This window comes from Podarcis vaucheri (assembly GCF_965113315.1).
Source record: "Podarcis vaucheri genome assembly, chromosome: 2".
NCBI lineage: Eukaryota > Metazoa > Chordata > Lepidosauria > Squamata > Lacertidae > Podarcis > Podarcis vaucheri.
The window spans coordinates 63,985,809-64,011,536 of record NC_138760.1 but is presented as its reverse complement, the minus strand read 5'-3'; the positions used below and the strand labels follow the sequence as shown (position 1 = coordinate 64,011,536).

General features: G+C 44.9%; 1 protein-coding gene across 1 annotated transcript in view; it reads right to left on the bottom strand.

Moving 5' to 3' along the window:
- Window positions 1–12,605: 12,605 nt before the first annotated feature.
- Window positions 12,606–25,728, bottom strand: part of TGFBI (transforming growth factor beta induced) — a 46,859-nt gene continuing 33,736 nt past the window's right edge. Inside the window, exons 13-17 of the mRNA XM_082211607.1 lie at window positions 24,035–24,159; window positions 17,111–17,213; window positions 15,818–15,897; window positions 14,719–14,743; window positions 12,606–12,850 (exon numbers count right to left, since the gene is read on the bottom strand). Of these exons, the coding sequence (XP_082067733.1) occupies window positions 12,810–12,850; window positions 14,719–14,743; window positions 15,818–15,897; window positions 17,111–17,213; window positions 24,035–24,159 (374 nt within the window). The 3' untranslated portion in view covers window positions 12,606–12,809. The remainder of the gene's footprint in view (window positions 12,851–14,718; window positions 14,744–15,817; window positions 15,898–17,110; window positions 17,214–24,034; window positions 24,160–25,728) is intronic.

The window sequence follows — 25,728 nt, the reverse complement described above, 5'->3', positions numbered from 1 at the left end:
CTTCACGTCCAACCATCAAGATTCCATGCAGGAGGGTAGCAGGGGCTGTGAATAAACTTTCCACTCTGTCTTTCTGCTGCAACAATAAACTTTGCGAGATCCCAAGTTCATCAATCATTTGGGTTTAGGAGAAATGTATTTATTTAAAATAACTCTTCCACTGTAAAAAAAGAAAAGAAAAGAGTGCTAACTTATAAAGGCGCAGAGTGCATGAGACATAGATCAATACCCATAATGGGGAACATCAGAATTCGCTTGCCAGGCCTTTACGAATGAAGGCAATAGAATTACTCCTGTGGCTTAAGTAAATGACAATATGAAAACACATAGGTTGAAATTGCATGTTATGTTTAATGGTTTGCCATTTTGCTCCTCCCTCAGTGTGAATAGGAGCAACAAACCACAACCTCTTCCTTGGCACTGTATGCAACCTAGGGAATCATAGCTTGTTGGACCATAGCGATTTGTACAAGGCTGTGATTCAAATGCCCTCTAAATATTGTTGCTTCCTAGAAGCATATCGACACCGTTATACTGTTGTTCCTAGCTTTAAACTCCAGGGTAGTTTTCAAATGTCTAATCTTGGGTAGATATCAAGCTAACTGGATCTTTAAAAGAACATGGTAAATGTTAAGTTGTGGGTAAACATATCAGATGACACAGCGATTTATCAAACAGCTCTTCTTTATTCAGAGGCCACAACAGAACTGAACTGAAGAGCTCCGTCAGCCTGCTTATATAGAGCTCCAGAACAACATAACTGTAGCAACTTTCTAAAACTATCCAATCACTGAAGATCACTTTCGATCCTTCATTTGCATACAAATGTCTTTGTCTCCCACCTGAAGATACTGAGGTGATTCCTGTGCCCAGCAGTGCTGAAAGCACAGTGGAAGAGCAGTGGGTTGGATCTATCTGAATAGACCCACTGAAATCCTTGGACGTGAGCAATTTAAATTCATTATTTTCAATGGGTCTGACTCTATGACATAGACACAGCTCCATGTATTTGGATCTCAGGGAATCTTGGGTAGTGACTGAAAGGTCTAAACTATTTGGCAATAAAACACTTTCAGTTAAACACTAGAGGCTATTCACATTGGGCTTTGTGGATTGGGAAAGGCAGGCTCTTGAAGGGACAGGCTCCCAGGAGGACAAGATGGCCTTCAGGGAAAAGACAACATCATCAGGCAATTGCTTAACAAAACAGCCATTCTGGTACTTCATCAACAGTTGGCTACTGCAAAAGAGAAGTATGCTTTGTCAGAGTGAGATAGGTCCAAGTACATGGCTGCAGCAACTTCTATAATTTGTGGAACCTTTGGCAATAACTTAAGCTTCTGTCATTTCCAAGGATCATCTTCCTGTCATCTCCCCAAAGGTGAAACCCACAAATATGCTGGTGCAATTCCATATCTAAGCCATTTCACCTAGCCTTATGCCTTTAGGTGTTATTTAAATATGCCTCTGTTCCAAACAAATACATCAAACTGTTTTTTAAAGGCACTAAAAAAATTCTGTTTTATTTTTCACAGCTCTTTGTTATTAGCAATGTGTTCTTTGTTTTGGAAAATCTCCTGATCCAACTGGAGACTCATAATATTTTGCAGGCACTAAGTGTTCTGCACAATATATCTTTCAGCAACGGTGTCTTAAAGAAATGCATGTCTGTACAATAAAATGCTACTGTCCATTCTGAAAATAGATAGCCAGGCAGTTGTGTAGGAGGGGTTGTTTGCAAGATGAATTCTCAAATGCTTTGTCAATATATTTTGAATTTAGCCAGTCTTCAAGCTATGTTCCAGGGCCAAAATATGGTTTTGCAGTGGCAAAAAGCTCATGTACCAGGAAGCTCAGAAGTAGGAGAAATGGATCCTTGTCATTGGCTAGGGCATCCCATGTGGTTCAGGCCATGCTCCAGGGCTGTGTAGAGGCACCAGCCATCCATCTATTTCCTGAAAGGGAAAAGCCAATCCTATTCCCAGGCAGGTGGGTGGGAGCAGGAGTTCCTGCCAGCTGCTTTCTAAGTTGCTGAATTGTTCATATTGGAAACATCTCACAAATCATGGAAAATGTCATTATGATAAAAGAAAATCCAAGACAATGCTAAGAGGCTCTCATTAGCGTAAGGAAATTTGAGGGAACACAACCAGTTCATCATCAGTTTACTCTGCCGCTGCCAAGGGAATATAGCACCTAATATAAATGCTGCGTGATGACTAACAATTCCAATCTATCCAGCTACAATAAAGAGAACTATAGTCACGCCAGGAACTCTGATGTTGATTTTCCATATTTGTTTCCTTTACTTCAAGTTCAGCTCACAGTGTGCTGTCAATTGTGTGCATAATTCAGCATACTATTTCTTTTTTATTATTATCTTAGGGTGGTTTTGCAGTGGGGGAGGAAATTGGCCTGGAAAAGAGAGCTGCTTACTCTATTGCCCCTTGCAATAGCTTTAATGGGAGGTGAGGAGATGGAGGAATCCCCCCCCCAACCTCATACTCCTGGCCCCAGAGGCACCAGCTTGCGAAGGCAGTTGGGGGGGGGCAATGTCGTGTGCATGATGTCACACGTGTGACGTGCAAGAAGCTGGAGTTTCATATGCCCTACCCAATGGAGAAGCTCTCGTATGGGTTCAGTCACCACTACCACCAACTATTACTTGCAGCCAGCTGTAGCATGATCCAGGAAAAGCTTTCCAGTTTTGCTGAATTTGTAACCTGAGTCTCAATGAGCAACAAAATAAGGATTGTAGCTGTGGTGTTTAAAGATATGTCTAGCCACTGAGATCAGCACCCCTAAGCACAGTGACTATGGGAGTGACCCCTTGTTACGAGCATGGGATGAATCAACTTCTACGGAAAACCACAGACTTTATTTCACAATCTTCCCTTAGGCCCAAGCTAGATGTGACTTCGAATCCCTCTAAATGACACCAAGGGAGATTTCATCCCAATCTAAATAGCAGATTCAGACCAGCTATTGTCATTTGAAACATAGCAGGGGTGGAAATGTGCTCATTAAATGTACCGAGAAATTTAACTAGTCCTGTCTCATTTGGACTCTGGAATCTTTAATGGAACTGAACAGAACTCACCATCTTTCCACAGAAAACCCCACTCCTGGTTATCCCTTCATCTGAACAGTATAATTTAAGGCCTCAGGAAGCAATTTTGTTGCAGCTATTGTAAAACAAAAATCCTTCCTGATCCAGTGCGAATCATCCAGAGACCTACCAGCACATCACCCATATCGCCCCACCCCTTGATCACATCGCATCTTACAATATTGTTTAAAACCAACACAATCTCATGCCAGTTATTTATGTTCCCTTTTTATGTCCTGCCTTTCAACCAACAGTACTAGAAGTGACTTCATACTTATTTTCTCTCTAGGAATCTATTCTGCAAGCCATTTTCCTGTTCCCAGTGGAAAATGGGACAAAGGCTAGCGACTGTGTGACAGCTAAACACCACAGTGCTCGTTGTTTGCATGAACTGAAACGCTATACTGTTGGTTCAGCCGCCTTCTTAGCCTTCTCCCATTTTCACACCACCATCCCCACTTTGCTGTCCAACCTAAAAGGTACACGCCTCCAGTCATTTATACGATGATATGATTGGTCATTTATAGCAACTACATAATAATGACTGTTGCTTGTCTCTGTGTGTGATATATGTGACATGATGTTTCTCAGTACAGTGGTACCTTGGGTTACAAACACTTCAGGTTACAGACTCCTCTAACCCGGAAGTAGTACCTCAGGTTAAGAACTTTACCTCAGGATGAGAACAGAAATTGTGTGGCGGTGGCGCGGTGGCAGTGGCAGTGGCAGCGGGAGGCCCCGTTAGCTAAAGTGGTACCCTCAGGTTAAGAATGGTTTCAGGTTAAGAACGGACCTCCAGAATGAATTAAGTTCATAACCAGAGGTACCACTGTAATAGCATGTGGGTGGTTTCACCTTTGCCTTTCTCATTGTCTGTTTGAAAGATCTCGGGAGTTGTGCCTCTGTTGTGGCCCTTCCTTTTCTTTTTCCTACTGCTGACTATTTTACCCTGGGTGGCCTCCAAATACAAATGAATGCTCCCACTGTTACACATTCAACAGCAAAGTGTTGAGAAGCCTCCTAATGAGATGCACGCACATGTCAATAGTGCATCTGCTAGAGAGGTTGCTGCGCGGTTTCCTTCGGCCGACCACCCAAACATCAGCCCATGGGTCAAATCAACTCCAAGCCCTCTTTGTAAACTAGGAAAACAATGTTCCACTTTTTCCACACGGCTGAGAAAACGCACACTTTACAATCGAAGTCCCCTATGTATGGAATTTCTCTTGGAACAGGACACTGTGCGAGTTTCTTTCCCTGTATTTAAATTCATTTGCAGAGCAGCAGTGAAAAGTTTAAGGGAGGAGAGCATCTGTAATAAAAAGAGTTCATTTAATGCTGTTTTAAAGATGGTTGTTTCTAGATCGTTTTGTGTTTTTTTTACTAAGAAAGCTCATTGTTGGAAATGTTCCCTTTTGATAGCCCTTTCAACTATCCCATTCAGTAGCCTAGAGATCCTACATATTGCCCCCCACCCACCCCTCGTCCTTACCTCTGGTAACAATATTCTGATAACTGATGATCCACCATTGGATCCTGATGTACTGGCTGAAAATCGCATATTAAAACATATACATTAGATATAGCAGTGGGCACATAATGTCACTGATAGGGATGGAGGAGAAATTCACTTCAGTTTGCATTTAAAGGCAAACATACCTAATTCACACCTTTCTGAAACAATATGTGAACCACAATACAGCCATTTTTCAAAATTCTCACTTCTTTGAACTTATTCTAATTTTTAACACTTTGAAATATGAACTTTTCCATTCGGCATTTAAACCATGCCAATTATTATGTTGCAGAGATGATAAGGCAGCAGCCCCAGCAATCTCCTGCAATGAGTGACACTCAGAATGATTCCAGTTCCCAGGAACATCCAAATCAGGGATAAGGAACTTAATGGCCAAGGTGGCTGGGGCTGATGGGAGTTGGAGTTCAACAACATCTGAAGGGCCACTCCTGATCTAGGGTTGCTTTAAACAAGAATGATAATTATATTATCATTATATTAGTACCACACAAAAAATCTGAAAAAATAAAAGCTGCAATGGAGAGGAACTGTGAAAGAAAATAGGTAGGAGTGGGTCAGCATTCATGGATTTTACTAAATTTCCATTTACAGGGCAGTAGGACCCCTGGGGATGCTGTCAGGGGGCTAACTGAAAGAGCTACAAAACAGCAAACGAGGTTATAAGAGAGTGGCATGGGGTGTGTGGAGAGAAACATGGCTGAAGCCAAGATGTCAGGGATTATCAAGGCATCTTCTCTCTTGTTAATTCCCTGCAAGCTTATTACCTGCATTAATAGACAGGTATTAGAATGTGTGCAAGAGGCCAGTTCTGCAGAAGGAGAGGTTCAAGTGTTGATGCATCCAGCTAACGGGCTCCAGAATATGCCTTAAGCGTGATGTTGAGGTCTGAGTATCCAGCATCTCTGCCTCTGGGGCAGCTGGTCCCACTGACAGGGGCGGAGGAAGGGGGGCAGTGGGGGCGGTCCGCACCATGTGTCACCACTGAAGGGGTGACAAAATGCTGGGCGGCACTCACCACGGGGCCTGCAGCGTGCCACGCATCTCTCCTGGGAGTGACAAGGCGGCTTGGGCGCTCGCAGGCTCCACACTGCCCCAAACGGTCCGCTCGCTGCCTCCCCTTCAGCTGTAGGGGGTCTGAGTGGGAGGAGGCAGACAGACTCCTTGGAGGCCCCACGGAGCATCCTGCCCCGGCTGGTCCCAGGCCCCCAGTCAGCTTGCTCTGCTGCTGCCTGCTGACCCCTTTTCACCTGGTTCAGAGAGTCAGGCTTGGAGCTACTGGTCAGGGTGCAAGTTACGAATGGTTCTGCCTAGGTGCAGTTAGGAGTCAGTAGCCCAGACTCACAAATGTCTCTGGACAAATCTAGTCTCTTGTTAGGAAAAAGTGGGTGGGTGGGGAGATTGCTTCACTGAAGTCCACTTTAGCAACAGTTGACATTTTGTGCTCCTCTTGAGAGCATAAAGGTTTCCAGCTATTTTTTTCCCTGATGGAGGTGCCTGTGCCAAGAACAAAGTATTTCACAGGCATGGAGCCTGGGGTAGTGCTGAACTTGGCAAGGAATGATCCTCAATAAATCTCTGGAATCCTCTCATAGAGAACACAATAGCAGAAGCTGTTTTGATCTGAGTGAATTACATTTTTTCCCCTGTTGGTCAATGCTTTAAACAAATGGAGCTTCCTCCTGGCTTTCGACAGACGGCTTATAATGAATGTTGGTGGAGAGTCCATCACATAAAGAAAGGAGAACGCTAAACAGAGATGAGAGGAGAGGAGAAGGGCAGAGCCATGGCAAAGCCAGTGCAGGGCACAGGTGTGTTTGTACCACAACAATCTCACCACCACTGCAGTCCTGGATCCCGGTATGCTGCTGTGACTCAACCAGATGGAGGTCAGAAGGGCAGTGCAGTCCTGCTCTGTGGTACATTAACATAGGATGAGGTGGTGCATTCTTAGGTGCCACCCGTCTTTACCATGTTTCTTTGCTCCTCTCTGCTATGTAAACAATGTCATGTGGGAAGCACTGCGCACGGCCAGAAGATTTGCATAATTTATTTACACTTGTTTTGGTTTTCTTAAAAAATTTAAAATTGCAAAAATGCACAATTTGAGATTTTCACAACTGTGTATCTAGGTGGACTTCTAGTGCCATAGATAGCATTATCTATGTGGTGGTTCTAAAAGGGTGTGACTGCTACTCTTACTCAGCTATGAGTGATCGCCAAAGAAGATGACAACTGCACTCTACCATGCAAATGATGTAACCACTCAGGTGAATGTCAGTGGATAGGATGGTCACATGGGTCATGTCCACCCAATAATAATTTAGCAAGAAGGCAGAGGATCCACTTCCATACTGCTGTGGATGGGAGTGAATATGGCCCCTGTATTATCCTCCTAAGTGGTAAGATGAATATCCTCACACATCAGGGTTAAGATGAGTGGTAAGAAGTATAGTTAAAAAGGCAACAGTGTTGACCCAGAGGGTTTTGCCATTTTAGGGAGCATGAATTTTATCACCCGTGAATTTGATCATAACAAATTCTACGTGAACCAAAAGTGGAGATGCTATCAGCTGCTGATGCCTCATAGAGTAAGGAAGCTCATAAGCATGGATACAAAATGGAAGTAAAAAACAGAGTTCTTCCAGTGTGCCAAATGGACACAAGTCACAAATGTGATGCTTATACAAAACTGCCAGGTCCCATAATGGAGTTTGTTAATATATGTAGGCAATGAGCCACAGACATAATAGTGGCACTCTGAATAGGCCTGACAGGTTAGGCTGTAATCCTATACCTTGGAGTAAGTCCTATTGAACTTAGTGGAATTTGCGGTTTGAATCCCTGCAATGGGGTGAGTTCCCGTTGCTCAGCCCCTGCTCCTGCCCACCTAGCAGTTTGAAAGCACGTCAAGTGCAAGTAGATAAATAGGTACCGCTCCGGCGGGAAGGTAAACGGTGTTTCCGTATGCTGCTCTGGTTTGCAAGAAGTGGCTTGGTCATGCTGGCCACATGACCCAGAAGCTGTACACCAGCTCCCTCGACCAATAAAGCGAGATGAGCGCCACAACCCCAGAGTCAGCCACGACTGGACCTAATGGTCAGGGATCCCTTTACCTAGACTTGCATAGGATTGTCTTGTCAGTTTATTGCAGGTGAGTAAAAATGACTTTCAGATTTGTGACTCACTTGCTTAGAACCAAATAGGATTTGATATTTCACTGTAATAATTTAAGGTTGCTTTCTCCTGAGCTGGCAGTACAATAGATGTCTAAGACTAGTTTTGAAATATGTGAATAATCCTTCCTTTTTCAAAAGTTCCTCTTTCATTTCCTTGTTTGCCTTTAGAACATCTGTGAGCTTGGTTTTGCTGTGCTGCGCTTGATTTTTGTTTGTGAAGTCTGGCTGGACCTTGTCTCCATTCACCCCTGATCCAGAGCACAGAACACTGAAGACTTTGAGAATTCTCCTTTTGGAGAGCAGCCCTCTCTGTCAAACTATGCTGTTCTGGCATAGTTCTTCTGCTCTTAAATGTATATTTCTCCTGTGAGAATTTGGGATGCTTGTTTTTCTTCGGAAGCACTCGGTTCTTATTTTAAGCCATTGAAGCATTTTCTTTCACGCCCATTGTTTATCGGAATCCCTCTAGCACTTAATAGTGCTGTGCTTCAGTGCACCATTGCTTTTTGTTCCAAACCACAGTATTGCACATGCTATTATCCCCATTCTTGGGGATATGAGGAAAAGAAGTAGCTCTAAGAGGTCAGAAGTATTCTCTTGAAGGAAATGCTTCAACTTCTCCTGTGTAAACATTAGGTCTGCTTATACAGTGAGAAGAACCAAGTGGTGCCACTCAGGCTTCAGACGAGGTCATTTATATTTGAATATTCCCCTGTGGAAGAAAAACAACAGCCTGGCCTACTCTGTGACACTCCCTCCTCTCCTAGTTTATGGTAGGGGGGAAGGGTTTCCCTTCCCTTTGAGTAAGACCACAATTTGAAAGTCACCTTCACCACCCCAGAAATGGAAATTCTTGGAAGGCATCACCACTTGACCCTGTTCAACTGTTGTTGAATTAAAAGAGGATCCTTTAAAAGAGGATTGGACAGATTTGTGGAGGATAAGGCTATCAAGAACTATGTTCTGCCTCTTCAGCCAGAGGTAACAATGCTCTTGAATACTAGTTGCTGGAAACCACAGGAGGGGAGTGTGTTTGTGCCCAGGTCCTGCTTACAGGTTTCCCACAAGTATCTCTTTGGCCGCTGTGAGAATAGGATGCTGGACTAGAAATTGCCCTGGTCCAGCATGCTGTTCTTATGCTTCTATGATTGGACAAACCTGCATCTTATATTGAAAAAGAGCACGGGAGTCCCTTGAATAGGATGCGTAATACTAACTCAAACTGTGTCGTAGCAAATAGTTCCGCTGGGTATGGAAAAGGGCAAGATTCCCAGGGCTTAGCTGTCAGCATCGCCCTAGAGCCAGTGCGCCAACTGGACTCATGCACCTCAACCCCGACTGGGTTGGGCGAGCTGGGTAGCACTGCCAGAGACCTCCTTTCTCGCAGGAACAGGTCACAGTGCTGTGGACTCACAGCTTAGAGCTGAGAGCACCGGATTCACTGTCTCAATAATACAGTCGTTGCGCAGCAGAGTTTTGCAGAGTATAAACCACTCGGAGAGCAGCTCTGTAGAATATCTTCCTTTTATTCTATAACTACAACTATGATACAAAACTATATACAGAGCTGAATATTCTAAGCATAAATCAATGCTACACTGAGAGTCTGCAGCTGCACTTAGCAGCAATCTTATCTCTAGGATCTCCAACACTCTCACTTTCTCCGATACATTGACTGACTGACTCTCTCTCACACACACAGATATGTTGTTGGGCAGAATAAGTAGATAGGCAGGACACTCCTCCTCCTCTCTGGAGAGTCAGCAGAGACCATCAGGAGATCATCAGGAGATTCTTGGGTATGGGAGGGGTGAAATCTCCTCATTAGCATGAGCAATGGCAAGGGAGGCATTGGGATGTGGCTTGCAGACTCCTGTTTGAAGTGCTTAGTTCTATATAGGATTCTGAATATTTTCCTTTGATTCCAATTCTTGTGCACACCAGAATGCTTTAAAACGGGGTGGGGGACCTGTGGCCCTTCAGATGTTGCTGGACTTTGACTCCCATCTGCCCCAGAAGCATAATCAGTGGAGTCGAACAGCAGCTCAAAGGCCACAGGTTCTGTCAATAAATTATACATAGGAAGGGACATGTGTCACTGAGAAATCCAGCACCATCATTAAATGTGGAAATCTAGAGGTGGTGCTACACCGTAATGACTGATGAATTAGGCAAGGAAGAGAATCAGACTTTTGCTGGAGCACTGACTGGCTGGCTGGGCAATCTTGGGTAAGCTGGTATTGATTAACAGTGCCCTACTTCCCAGGGTTATTGCAAGGATTACTAATTGATAGTGCCCGGCTTTGCAGGGATGTTAATAGTGCCCTACTTTACTGGGTTCTTGGAAGGACTACAAATGCACAAAAAGTCCTTTGAACTAAGTGTCATTGGGAGAAGTAGGCATTTACTGGGGTACCTGGCAAATGAGCTCTTAACGGTGCCAGCTGATAGCATTACCATAGCATGTTCATGAATATGGCACCTACGCAATCAACAGAATAGTTTGATGCACAGATAACAAAACACCGGGAACAAAATATTTGTTCTCCAACTATGTTTCATGTTCACAAAGCTCTTGATAATTGCTGAAAGCCTGGCTTTGCCAACCACGTGCTACTTTATTTTTATTTATTTTTCAAAAAAACTTTCTTAATCACATTTTTGTAGTTGTTTTGAGTTATAAATAATTAATTAGTCCAAATAGTTACAAATAAATAAATAGTGGGTGAAGGGCGTCTTTAAGCTATCTCATGAATATGTCCAAGAAATTAAACAAAGAATATTGTAAAATATTTATGCAACACTTTCAATCTCTCTCTCTCTCTCTCTCTCCCCCCCCCCAGCCCTGCCAATTCTGCCAGGCCTCTGTGCCATCCCATATCTGAATCTGAATGCTTGAAAGTGCCCACATTTGAAAATGACTGCTTTGTATCAAAACTTGCCATATCAAGGAAAGTTGCTTTTTGAACCTTCTTTCTAAAAAAGAGAAATGGGTATGATTTTCACATGGAGATACTGTCAAACAAATAAGTTACCATGTGCAAACTGAGATGGCAGTGTCCTACTTCCTCACTGCCAGGATAGTGTGAGGTAATACTCTGAGGTAAATGGCTGAAAGAAAAGCTTCACAATGTGTAAAATCTGCAGAAAGACTTTGCAGTATTTTGGGGTGGTACTCAAGAGATTTCTTAAAAGCTATCTGAGGTAAAACTGTGTCCCTAAACAAAGTATGCTGATGTCACTTGTAATATTACTGACACAGTCAATTTATATATTTAAAAGAAAACCCAAGTTTTATCACAAATGAATTGTTTATTTGAAGGTTTTGATGAGGGATTGCTCTATGACCACATTACAGAGAGGATGTATTGTCAGGCTCAGGAAGGAAAAAAGATATTAAAGTTAGAACCATATGTGTAAACAAAAGCTAATTGACAGCACTGATCAAACCATAGCTTATATCATGCAAATTCCCTAATATCATCAATGAGGCTTAAAAAAAAAAAAAGCCAAGACACAGAATTGTGTGGAACATTTTCAAAGCACAGGAGGGAAGAAAATAAAAACCACATGTTCTTGCTGAAGTACACAACTGGCATTGTTCAGAGAGTGCCTAGCAAAGTCTCTTAAGACTATAGGCCGCAATTCAGAGAGCTTGTGTTAGAATGTGTGATAGTTTGTCCACACACAGGCAGCTTTTTGTAAGTGAACGTTACATCGAAACTCCCCCCTTTTAAAAGAAAATCTCCTGAATTTCTGACAGGTTTTGTTCTCTATTAGGGGTGGATGAATGAGAAAGCTTCCACAGCATGTAGGCAGCTAGTTCTGTAGCACCTGTATTGTGACCTAAATAGCCAGTTTTAATTGAAGGCACAAGCTGTACTTTTACATCCTTTAAAATGTCCACATACAAATTTAAGTCTAAGTCATGTGTGCTCTGAAAACAGGTACGTATTAAGATTTTATGTAATTGCTATGAAGCTTGTTGCCTTCATTTTCAAAATGTAGCTGAAAGCCCCAACCAACCCCATTAACAATGAGAGACCAAATCAGAATATCCTATCTGTAAGTTTGCAAGCCTCAAGCCATAAACTATGGAAAAGTCACAAAGTTGGATTATTATTCTAAAGCAAGACTCTTTTAAAAACTCTGTTGTTTTTTTTAAAGAAAAAGAAAAGCACCACAGTACAGAGACCACTCATGATCCATCCGTACCTACCAATATACATATAGAAATGAATAATAAATGCTTCTGTGGCTATCTTCTAAAATATTTCACGACAAAACTCTGTTAAGTAGGAAAATACTACTGTTAGCACCTTATAGAAAACGGACCATTAATCTCACTGACCCTCAAGAATGCGAAGGGCCAATTTGGACAAATGAGCTTCACGAATCTTGGTTTTAGCAGTGTCGGTGTGCAAAAGTGCAGGATCAGTCTACGTACCTGCACTCAAAACCATGTAGACAGACTGTAGCAATTGAAAGCCAGGCTGCATTTCTGAATAACTCCCTTTTCTAAAGCCAAAGCCTCAGATATTCAATAGGATTCTGAGCATAAGGCAGTGTGTGCAGTTCTTGACAGCGCATGCAAACCTTAAACATTTTTATTAAATACTAACCAGAGAGGGATTGATTTTAGCGTGTCTTGCAATCGAAGTCATTTTTAGCTCTTGCACAACTGGAGGCTGGGCCTAAATAATTTTGGAGTAGACACACATACCTGAGGCTTCCTGAATTCTCAACTACCAACTGTAACAAAATTAGGCTTATCAAACAATGGTTTAAATATATATGGCTTTTATTTTCTCTCCTTCATTTCAGTTGAAAAAAACATAACCTTTGTGTAATACATGGTGGCATGTGTGTATGTGTGGGTGTTGGTGTTGTTGTTTTGTAGAAAACAAAGTCCTTCTTTTCAGCAACCCAATGGCAAAAGCTAGTTGAATCCGTGGTTGTGCTTTACATATACATAATGGCTGTTGCTTTAGTGTTTCATTCTGGCTAACAATCTGGAATACACAGGAGCTGAAAAAGGAGAGAAGGAGACGCTGTCATAAGCACAACTGCATTAATCATCTATGGCTGCATCAAAAAGACAGTCAGAGGTCTTCTCAAATTAAAATCAGTAAACCATTTACTACCACTATGTTATTTTGTTCCTCTCTAAAGCTGTTCACAGCCAAATGAAAACTGAATTGCTTGAAAGATGCTTTAGAATGTGCCTACAGTGTTTGTTTTGAACATTGACTGCAATCGGGCACTCATTCCCAGATACTTAATTCCACTGGATTTGCTAAGCTTCATTAAACGAAGTTGGATGCCTATGCCACAGTGCTCTGGCATACACATGGCAATTTGCAAGAATGAGGTGATATGATATAATAGTATACTATCCCCTTCACAGTGGGGTATAGTATTCCCTTGACTGAGTATGCACTGAGACATCTAGGTGTCTCCTGACCAATACATTATATTTACATACACAGCATAATTTGTTGTGAATTTGGTGGCAACATCCTGAGATGGAAGAATGAAGAGTACCACTTCAGATTCCAGGTGGGGGAATTACATTTATAAAATATGTCCCTCTGTTAAAACAACACCCCACAAGCCCTCCCTTGTCACAGAGCAGGGAATAGACTGAGCCAGAACCTAGCTTTTATTTAAAAGGAGGTGTTTTTTAAAATGTGGGGAAGTGTTCAAAAAATATAATCTACCATCTGCAGGCTGCAATGGCATAGACCACTCTGTTGCCTCAGGATTTTATCACCTCACTCTGTTGCATGTCTAGACCAGGCAGGACAAGAGGAGAGGGATTGTTTGCCTACTATGCAAGGGAAAGGAAACCTGTCCCTCACATTGCCTAAGCAGCCAAGCAATGTTCCCTATCTCCAGGTAGGGCTGGGAAGAAACCCTGACTGAAACCCTAGAGAGCAGCTGCTGTCCTGTGTGGGCAGTACTGACCTAGATGGTAAAAGGTAAAGAACCCTGGACAGTTAAGTCCAGTCAAAGGCGACTGGGGTGTGGTGCTCATCTTGCTTCAGGCCAAGGGAGCCACCGTTTGTCCATAGACGGCTTTCTGGGTCATGTGGCCAGCATGACAAAACTGCTTCTGGTGCAACAGGACACCGCAACGGAAACCAGAGTGCACAGAAATGCCATTTACCTTCCTGCGGCAGTGGCATCTATTTATCGACTTGCACTGGCATGCTTTCGAACTGCTAGGTTGGCAGGAGCTAGGACAGAACAACAGGAGCTCACCACCGTCACGCGGATTCGAACCGCCGACCTTCCAATCAACAAGTCCAAGGGGCTCAGTGGTTTAGACCACAATGCCACCTGCATCCCTATTGACCTAAATGGACCAGTGGTCTGTCTCCCTGAAAGGAGCAGTGGGAGACAGGGAAATATGGCTGAGCATATCTCCCTACTTCCAACACATGTTTGTATTTTGACTGGGGCATTTCACATTCCTTGTTATCCAAAACATTTTTTCATAGCTGATAGTTCAACTCAGCCTTAGCGAATTGCCCTTGAAGAGCCTACAAGTAACAAAGAGAAGGAAAGCCTCAGTAAGAAAGGAGGGAATGGCATTGCTTCCCAGAAGGGTACAACAGCAGGCAAATTCAGAGGGGGTCCAGAGTATACATGAGCCCCACTGAGAGTGTGGCTAAAAATGTTTCCATTGGCAAGCACCCACACAGCACTCATAGGATTTCAAGTGAAGATGCCTGGAATATATGGAGGTCCCTGTGAGTGGATTAAACATGCCCATGTTCTGAGAGAACACAAATGGTTCTCATGGGTGAGGCAAGGGATGCTACTACAAATCCTGGTAGCTGTCACACAACAGAGGAACCATTTAAGTTATGTGGCATGTAAATTTTGCTTACCTAATCGAACATTCCTGTGGGAAATCTGCAAGGGGGGGAAAGAGAGAGAACGTTTACATTTGTACAGATGAAACAAATCAATAATATTTATATAATTTTATAGCAAATTGGTGTGCAATTGAAAACCCCAAACAAAAACACCCCTTTAGTAAGCATGGGTCTTGCCCGTATTAGAGCAGTGTTGTGGGGGTGGGGGCAGGGACCAGTGGACTAATCCGAAGGAAGCTTGTGTCAGAACAGTATTGGTGTGCCCTGCAGTTTCCCCTGCACCACTTGAAAAGCTGCTGTAGGTCTAACTTCAGCCCTCGGCTGCTACCACCGTAAGCCTCTGTAAAGATGGAAAGAAAACTGGGAGAAGCAGGCTGTGCCTGGGGGAGGCCATTTGCACCACAGCCATTACTTTGGAGGCCATTCAAATATGGCCAAATGAGAGATTGCATAGCATGATTTAGGGAGCTGGTACAAAGTATTTCACATCTGATCCATGGATACCAGTTCCATTGGTTCTGTATGGTTCACTACATACTTGGGATTGTGATTTTAGGAGGGGGCTGCAGACAGGCAAATTTCACTGTAATCAGTGGGAGATCTTTCCAAGCAAGCACATTTTTGGATATGTTCAAAGAGTACCTCCTGTTGCAAGCCTCTATGTGTGGTGACATAAAGTCAGTGGGCCAAGTCCTTAACTCACATGGGCTCTCCTCTCCCTGCCCTCTTCACAACATGTGAGTATAACTGATCTGGAAGATAGCAGCTTAAGACACATCTGTCTACCCTGGCCTTTGCAGGAGATTGATGTCTTCAAGGTCTGTTGTGATTACATTGCCCTCTGCTGTCTTGATTTTGGGAGCCTGAATATGATGATGATGATTATAAAATTAGTGGTTAAGGGTTTAGTGGTTTTATTATAGTTTCAACTAGATATTTTACAAGCTGCCCCAGGATCTTAATTGAAGAGGACAGTTTAAAAGTGGAACAAGTAAATAAATTATAATAATTTAATCTGAATGTAGTTTCCAGTGATATGATCTATGTTGTCCATGTCCAAATACAGGGACATCAGAAATGTCTCTATATGCTGCTTGAGCATTATGCTTACCTTGGATAATGCAGAGGCTTGCTTGAAGATTTCCAGTGCCGGATCTGCAGGCTCATCGCTTCTTTCGTTAGGCCTGTAAGCTAAAAGACACAAACAACATTCAAACAACATTCAAATACACTTGTGGATGTTTTCTGCTTCCATTAATTTAGAAGACCAAATTACAGCGTTCTGTTGTAATGCTTTTATTTTGGGTTGGTGTTTCGTTTCTTGAGCTACCTTAAGCATCAAATGAACAGGCAGGACACAAATTTATGGAAGGAACTAAATGCAATGGAAACAACTCTATACCAGTGCTTCGAACTCTGCTGTCAGTCTGTCCAAGAAACCAAACATTGCTGCTCTGTGCGCAAACCCATAAAATTCCACATACTATCCTAGATACTTCCTTAAGAGAAATGCTTTGTTGCCATATGCAGGAAAGGGAAAATACTACAGCTGGATTGTACATTGTATTTTTAGGAGTTGTCCACTGCTCCTATCATTGCCCTCCATCCACCAAAACTGGTAGACTTTCGGGTAGACCACAATTAAGAACATAGGTTGGGATGTGGGGAACCTTTAGCCTTCCAGATTTTGCAGAACTACAACTCCCACTAGTCCCAGCAAGCATGGGAAATGGCTAGGGATGATAGAAGTAGTAGTTAAGAGTGTGGTGCTGATAACGCCAAGGTTGCAGGTTTGATTCCCATATGGGACAGCTGCATATTCCTGCATTGCAGGGGGCTGGACTAGGTGATCCTGGGGCCTCTCTTCCAACTCTGCTGTCTTCAGCACTTCCATATTAAGTAAAGAGGCCTGGAGCTCAAATCAACACCACTACCATCATTCTCATGGATGAGTAGGCAGGCAAACATCCTGTTTGTTCTCAAAGGAGTCCTTTGAGCTGGCTCACCAGGAGCAGCCTGCTTGTAAGCTGACTCCCACCCACCCAAAAATATTGTGTCCAGTATGTTTTTTGTTAAATTGTCAAAGGAAATTATGATTCACAGTCCTGCAAAATCACTTTCCCTTCTTCCCTCCCAATGTTTCCAATCACGTATATGGCACATGCAGTTTTCCTAACGCTTCATGTGCGCCCTCCTGTTGAAGTGAATGAGGGCTTTGGAGACTGAAAATATAATGTTTCTCAGGAAGATGAGAATTACCCACTTGTTTCCTGCTGCACAGGAAATGTGCATTTCGCTGCTGCTCCACAGCAATAATAATGTGACCTTAACTCCTTAGGAAAGAGAAGCAAACCTGAGGGAGGGGGTGGAGATCTCTTTTATTCCTGAACCTAACGTGACCTACCTGATGGTTGTAAAACGGTATTCACAGCATAAATCACACCATTAGTGGCCATAATATCAGCTTCGGCCACAGGTTCCTTGTTGACATTTATGATGTGGTTTTTCTTAAGAGAAAAAAAAGAAGCAGAGATAAGTCATCAGAAACATATGCTAGGAGAAATAATTCTAGAGGAGAAAATATGCAGAAGGTGTTTTTTTTAATCTTCTCCAAAAGACCCAGCAGCATATTGCACTGAAATCTGCTGCACCCAAGCAGTTTGTTTGTTTGAGCAAACTTTTGTGTTCAGAGGCCTGGGATTCCAATAAGTAAGAATGTGGATGCAGACTATGTTAAACAAATGTAAGATTGCTTTTTGTGGTTCCTCCCTTGCAGGCAGCCACAAACAGACTCCTATTTTCCTGCAGGCTGTCCCCTGCTCTGCTAGGCCAGCATAAGTCTTGAGGGGCACTAGGCTGTGCTTAATCCCCAAAACACTGCCATGGATCAAGGAATGCATCTGCTGCATAAACTATCACAATTACGGTATCAGTAAAAGCTCATTGCGAAGCTGTTCGTGCCATGATTGCTAACAGCACTGCATGTGTTTTTGACAAGTGAAAAGAAGGTTATTAAAATGAGATAACGTTATTATGTAACAGTGCAAGTGTCTAGACAGTGTGTGTATTTTGTTGGTAGTTGCTAACCACACACAACTGGACTTTCTCTTCCAGCCTATCTTCCTCTGTGGATAGTGTCATTATGTAGCTTTGTCACAGATGGCACTGGACTTACCATAGTTGTGTCCAGGTTTGAAGTCTGAAGGTTCCTGTTCTTGTTTAAGAGACATGATAAACATCATTGTCTAGTGTCAGGGAACTGACATCAGAGGAAAGGGAGTTGGTAGGGCTCCCAGAGACTGGGAGAGAGTCAGCAGCCAAAGCAGGGACAAGGAGGGGGAGCGAGGGGTTTCTGGAGGAGGATCTCAGTAATGCTGAGAGAGACGCAGCAGCCCAGGCAGGAAACAGCAGGGGAGAGAAAGGGGTGAGAGACACATCCAGCGAAAATAGCGGGGAGGTGTCAGAAGCAACTGCAGGGAGACCCATGCTTCGCCGGAAGCTGCCACGTCGTGAGTCCAGGAGACGCGTTTCCGTTAAGGAACTTCTTTGCTGGAAGCGCTTCCGCAGGCAGCCACTGTCAGACACTACTAGTGACTAGAGCAGACATGTCTGAGGAGCTCTGTCACACACAGAGGTTTGTGGGGCCGCACAAACTCTGAAGGGGCACAATTTTAAGCACAAGCAGCTAATCATCCCCTGACAGCAGTCTGACAGTCTTTGTACGCTGCCTGTGCAGGAGATAGCATCATGAGCAACCCAGTCGGAACCGGAGACGCAGGGGTTGGAGCTGGTCCAAGCTTGGAAGAAAGGTATCAAGCTCTGGAGGTCCAACTTGCGCTGCAGACGGCGAGGCTCGAGGAGAGAAGGGCTCAGGATGCTGACAAAAAGGGGAGAACCACTCAGTTCCCCAGAAAGGTACCAGGATTGGTGCAGAAGTTTGGGGGGGACCCCAAGGATTACCATGCCTTTAGGACCGAGATGCAATATGCCCTGAATGTGCAGTTTGATGAGTTCCCTGATGAGGAATCGCGAGTTGCTTTCGTAATTGGGCATCTTGAGAAGGGGGCGCGGGACTGGGTTCGACCCCTGATGGCAACGCACAACGATATCCTAAAGGACACTATGAAATTCTTTCGTGCAATGGATATCATGTTTTCCAGCGATATTGAGGAAGGGGTGGTGCGCAGACAGCTAATGGCTTGCAAGCAGGGAAGCAGATCTGTCCGTGAGTACTGGACTGAATTTACCATGCTGATTCACAGATTGGGGTGGGATTTATCGGCAGCACCCATTCAGATGCTATTTGAAGAAGGTCTTTCTTCGGCTGTGAAAGACGAGCTGTCCAGGAGCCCCAGGGCGGTGTCTATGGATCAGCTGACCAAATCTGCGCTGACCATTGGAGCGCGCCAGGAGGCAAGAGCCTTGGAGAGGCGGGAAGGGAGAGGGGAACGTTGGAAGGAGTTACGCATTCCAGACATTCCTGAGCCAGCTTTCCCGCCGGCAGAGCCGATGGAAATCGGAACAGCCCGCGCGCGCGCAGTTTCAAAGCCCAGTGAGGGGGCGAAGAAGGAGGGAAAGGGAGCCCGGAAATGCTATCTCTGCCAACAGCCAGGCCACTTTGCCAGAGTCTGCCCCCAGAGGAAGGAATGGCAAGGGATGGTGGGAGCAGTTGAGGGGGGAGAGCAGGGAGAAACGGAGCAGGTAAAAGCCAACGCCTGGTTGCCACCGTCAGGGCACTGCAGCCAGGCCAAAGAGCAGTGAAAGTGCCCGTGCCAGAAGCTCCTCGACCTGCTCTAGTGATTGAAGTGTCGCTAGAGCTGCAAAATGGACACCCCCTAAAAATAAAGGCGCTGTTGGACTCAGGCAGCTCCTGCAATTTTATGAGCAAGGAGTTTGCTGCTGAACATCAGATACAGACTATCCCTTTAAGCAACCCCCTGCAGGTGACCACGATCGATGGCAGGGAACTGTTGGGAGGAGGAGTTAGCTTGCAGACCGTCCCAATGATAATGAGGGTGGCAAGGCACACAGAACTGATAGCGTTTAATGTGGCCACCTTGGGAGGCGCTCCCATTATTTTGGGAATGAGCTGGCTAGCCTTACATGATCCGCTGGTGGGCTGGCATCAAAGAGTGGTTTCCTTCGGTTCTGCACATTGCTTAGAACACTGCAGGGGGGAAAAGGGGTCAGCAGGGGCCCAAGCCACCCTGGCAGGGACTGAAGTAATGGGGAAGGGGAAGGTGCCACCACAGTATGCTGATCTCAGCGACGTGTTCAGCGAGAAGGAAGCTGACCAACTACCCCCGCATAGGCCCTTTGATTGCCAGATCAATTTACTCCCTGGAGCACAGCTTCCTGTAGGCAAGTTGTATGCCATGTCAGACAGGGAAATGCAGGAGTTGCGAGCGTTCATTGACAAGAACCTGAAGAGAGGCTTCATCAGAGAGTCCAAGGCAGCGGGGGGTAGCCCAGTGTTTTTTGTGGATAAAAAAAACACGGACAAGCCGAGACTGGTATGTGACTTTAGGCGGTTAAATGCAGTGACAGAGCCGGCGGCTTTTCCTATGCCCAGGATTGATGATATTTTGACCAGGGTGCGGAAAGGAAAGATTTTTACAAAGCTGGACCTAAGGGGGGCGTACAACCTGATACGTATAAGGAAAGGGGATGAATGGAAGACCACCATGTTCACCCCTTTGGGGGCATTTGAATACCTCGTTATGCCTTTTGGATTACAAACAGGCTCCGCGTGTTTTCAAGCCTTCATGAACCACGTACTGGGGCCTTTGCTCTACAAGAATTGTGTGGCCTTCTTAGATGACGTGTTGGTGTATTCGGAGAATGAGGAGCAACATGTGAGAGACGTCAGAGAAGTGTTGAGCAGGCTGCAAGCCAACAGGCTGTGGGTGAAACTGGAGAAGTGTCAGTTTCATACCAAGGAGGTGGAATTCCTGGGGTACCGCTTGTCAGACAAGGGGTTGGCCATGGACCCCGGCAAGGTTCAAGCGGTGCTGGAATGGAAAACACCCAAGACCAAGAAGGATGTGCAGAGGTTCCTAGGGTTTGGAAACTTTTATCGTAAGTTCATCCGAAACTTCGCCCACCTGACGGCGCCCATCACGGACTGTCTCAGCAGTAAAAAGAAGTTTGTTTGGACGGGGGAGGCGGAGCGAGCGTTTGAGGAACTGAAAAGGGCCTTCGCCTCTGATGAACAACTTCTACATGTGGATTTACAAAAAAAGCTGAGGGTCGAAACAGACGCTTCTGACAGAGCCATAGGGGCGGTGCTTCTTCTGCAGCCGGGGAAGGAGGGGTCAGAGTGGCGACCGTGTGCCTTCTTTTCGCGAAAGCTGAACAAATCTGAGAGGAACTACACGGTGTACGACCGGGAACTTCTTGCGATTCATGAGGCCTTCCGGAGATGGAGGCACCTGCTAATTGGTGCACAACAGAAGGTGCAAGTGTGCACGGACCATAAGAATCTAGAGTATTGGAGAACTGCGCGAGTGCTCAACCAACGGCAGTTGAGATGGGCCCAGGAGTTCTCCAAATTTAACTTTGAGATTTGTTACGTACCAGGCCCAGAGAACGTTAGGGCGGACGCTCTCTCACGCAAACCTGAATATTTGGAGGGAGAGGGTGCACCCGAAGAGACCCATGTCATTCCCGAGGACCGCTGGGTGTGTGGGGCGGCATTGGTGGGGCAAAGGGAACTGGTAGAGGGAACGGTGCAGGATGAATACGCCCAGGACAAACTCAGGGGTCTCAGGAGGGAGGGAGACAAACCCGGGGGTTTTGAGGAGAGAAACGGGGCGTTGTACTACAAGGGAGCGTTATACATACCTGAAGGGGAATTGAGGGAAAAGGTACTCAAGCAACTGCACGATAGCCCCACAGCAGGGCATTTTGGGCAACACAAAACCATGTGGCTGGTTACCAGGGAATTCTGGTGGCCCAAGGTCAGGGAAGATGTGCGGGAGTATGTGAGAGGGTGTGACCAATGCCAACGAGCCAAGGGGGAGAGGCGGGCACCGGCAGGTTTATTAGAACCACTACCCACGCTGGAAAGGCCATGGGAGGCAGTGGCAATAGATTTCATGACTGATCTGCCCAGGTCCAAAGGGAAAACAGCCATCATGGTTGTGGTAGACCTGTTAACCAAGATGGCCCACTTTATAGCCTGCTCACATGCGGTCACAGCGGAAGAAACCGCTAAATTGTTTGTGGAAAATGTGTTTAGGCTGCATGGCGCCCCCTTGAGGGTGGTTTCTGACCGAGGGAAACAATTTACTTCCAGGTTCTGGAGGAAGCTCATGAGCTTATTGCATGTAGAGGTGAATTTCTCAACTGCCCGTCATCCAGAAACCAACGGGCAGGCGGAAAGAGCTAATGGTGTCCTCCAGCAATATTTGAGGTGTTATGTGAATGACAGAGAGAATGATTGGGTGGAGAAGCTGGCGTTGGCAGAATTTGCCTACAACAATGCAGAGAACGTGTCCACGGGGATGAGCCCCTTTTTGGCTAATCACGGGTGTCATCCCCGAGCCTTCCCAGGGGGGGAAGGGGAGAACTGGAGCGTTCCAGCCGCAGAACAGTTCGTTGAAGAAATGGAAGCGATCCATCGCCAGCTCCAACTTAATTTAAACAGGGCGAAGGAGGAATATAAGAGGCAGGCAGACAAAACCAGAAGGGAAGGGGAAAGCATTAGGGTGGGGGACCAGGTGTGGCTGTCCACCCAAGGGTTACCATTCAAAGGAGGTTGTAAGAAGTTAAGACCCAAAAGGCTGGGCCCATTTGAAGTCACGCAACAGGTCAACCCAGTGGCTTTCAGACTCCGGTTACCGAACCACATGAAGTTGCACCCAGTGTTCCACAGGTCGTTGCTGTCACCGTATAAAGGGGACAGAGAGGGGAGGGTCAATAGGGGACCAGCTATGGAGGAAAAAGAACACAGCTACCATGTAGCGGAGATTCTCGATTCCAGGTGGAAGGGAGAGCAAGTAGAGTATTTGGTAATGTGGGAAGGGGAGCCGGAGTCGGAAAACACCTGGGTCAGGGCAGAGGATGTAGATGACGAGGTTTTGATTGAAACTTTTCATCAGAGATTCCCTCGTAAACCCCAGCCAGTGGCGAGGTTCCGGAGGGAATACTTCGCCACCACCGACGAAGAAGAAGAGTTGGAGGGGTTCTCTGATTCCGAGGTGGAGGAGGATTCAGCGAGTCGGAACGAAGACCGATGGAGGGAAATGTTCGAGACGTCTGAAGATGAAGAGGATTCTTTTCGGGGTTTCAGCTCCTCACCGCCCAGAGGAGAGAGTAGGGGCGGGGGAGAAGGGGGCCCTGGAGGGGAGGTGGATGTCAGGGAACTGACATCAGAGGAAAGGGAGTTGGTAGGGCTCCCAGAGACTGGGAGAGAGTCAGCAGCCAAAGCAGGGACAAGGAGGGGGAGCGAGGGGTTTCTGGAGGAGGATCTCAGTAATGCTGAGAGAGACGCAGCAGCCCAGGCAGGAAACAGCAGGGGAGAGAAAGGGGTGAGAGACACATCCAGCGAAAATAGCGGGGAGGTGTCAGAAGCAACTGCAGGGAGACCCATGCTTCGCCGGAAGCTGCCACGTCGTGAGTCCAGGAGACGCGTTTCCGTTAAGGAACTTCTTTGCTGGAAGCGCTTCCGCAGGCAGCCACTGTCAGACACTACTAGTGACTAGAGCAGACATGTCTGAGGAGCTCTGTCACACACAGAGGTTTGTGGGGCCGCACAAACTCTGAAGGGGCACAATTTTAAGCACAAGCAGCTAATCATCCCCTGACATCTAGTTTCCTCTAAACCTTCCATGACAACCCTGTACCTATTCAGATTATATGTCAGGACAAACCTTGAACTATCTCCACTACTCTATTCACTTCTAGAAGTGAATGAATGGATAGGGGATAGATTTGAACATGAGATCACTCAGTCATTGTGAGATAAAGTCTACATTTCCTCCATGGTGAGGAGAGGAGGGAGAAAGAGCATGCAAAATTGAGGCTCACTTCTAATCTTCTCTTCCCCTCCCAGCCTCCCACAAAAGAATCCCAGGGAGGTAAAGTTTTGTGTGAACATTGTTAACTGGTTAATATTAGGAGTATGTCTTTGTATTTATAACTATCCTGCATGATTTCTTACAAAAATGCAGGGAAGGAAGAAGGATAAGAGGATATTATACAAGTACAGAAATGAGACATGCAACAATAAAACCATTGTCTGCTTTTCAGAAATTCAAGGTATTTGTAGATAAACAACTCAGTAATTTCATAACAAGAGATAAAGGGGGGGGGGAGTTGAACTTACAGTGCTGACTTCCAGTTTATCACCCTGCAAGGTCTTCATTCTTACAACTGCACCAACTGCTCCACTAACCAATATTTCATCCCCGATGTGGTACTTCAGAATGCTGGCAAGTTCTTTAGCATTACCTGGGGGTGAAAGAGACCCAAGATATGTGCTGTAGCTCATTTTACTTGTTTCGTGGTATTTAGGAAAGAAAACAAAGTATCACATAGTGAGGTAAACAGTCGAAGGACAATATCAGGAGTATTCCGCCTTCCACTAACAGTATGCAGCTGTTCCATGAAGTCAGAATGCAGCCATATATCTCTAGAGTGCCCATATTCAGATTCTCATGTATGCTGGCAAGTATTCCTTCCAGCAAAGAAACTCTCAAGTACTGAGCAGCTAAAGTGTTTTGTGCAGCAGGAGGAAGGCTGCAGTATAAACAGCTATACTGTATTACATAGAATGTATTGAAGTTATTTGACTTAGCTCTTCAAATGCATGAATGTGTGATCTGAGTGATCTGCAATTTGGGGGAGGGGACACAGGACTTGAAAAATACTTGGAACCTCTATCCTTTAACAGCAGCAATGATTCCTGTAGTGCTCTGGGGTTTTTTAAAATAGTAAAACTGCTCATTTGACATCACATCATTTCCTTGCAATATTTTTCTGCTATGCTGCTGCAGCTGGTGCCTTCATTGCTTATGATGCCTTTGTCTCTATCTGTTTCTTCCATAAGCAGAAGAGGATGCCAACATATACTGGCAATGAATCATAGCAGCTTATAAATCTGATATCTGGCAAGTGCTTCCAAAAGTGGCAGAAGACGTACTGGAAAAGAAAACCCCGATGCTGTTTTTGGAAACAGGTGAAACTGAGCCAAAATGTTTGAAGCTGTTTTGATAAGCCTTTACACATTACTGATCTTTTCCTCTGTGCCTTGACCAACAAAGGCACATTTGTAAAACAGAAAATATCATGACCCCCCAAAACACCCATCTAAATTTGCTCTCTATCACAACATTGATAAATCCATTCAAGAAAGGTTCAAGGCCTCACTATGAAAAACGGATTTCGTGTTTCAGTTGGTCTTCAGTGAACCTGGAATCACAGCTTGGATGAGATAAATATGCACACTTTCTGGCAAAGTTTTAGGCTAGAAAGTAATCAGCAGTTCCTCATTTAAAAGACAGTACTGGAATTTCAAAGGAAGCATTGCAATTATATTGCTGAAAATTCACTCTCATATCTCATGCATCTATGGACTGGTTTGGTATTGAATTCAGTACTTTTCTATATGTACTTTGCAAAGCATGTGCAAAGGCATAACACTGGAGGTAATGAATTTCAGGATTTTGTGTGTGGACCTTAACTCTGGACAGATCGTCCAGGTTTTCTCAGCTCCAGAATAAAATTGAAATTTCTGAGATGCAGAAATGATATGCAGTCAGACATTATACCATCTATATAATATATACTGCCATCATAGAATCATAGAGTTGGAAAAGACCACAAGAGTCATATACAACCTACTTCTATATTTGCTCCAAACAATTCAATAGCAGGGGGCTGGACTACAACCCCCTGCTACTGAATTGTTTGGAGCAAATATAGAAGTAGGTTGTATATTGTCCCAAATCCAGCTGCAGCTACGAGTAACACATCCAAGAGATAAAGCTGATCAAACAAGAAATTACAGCTCTTCTTCCC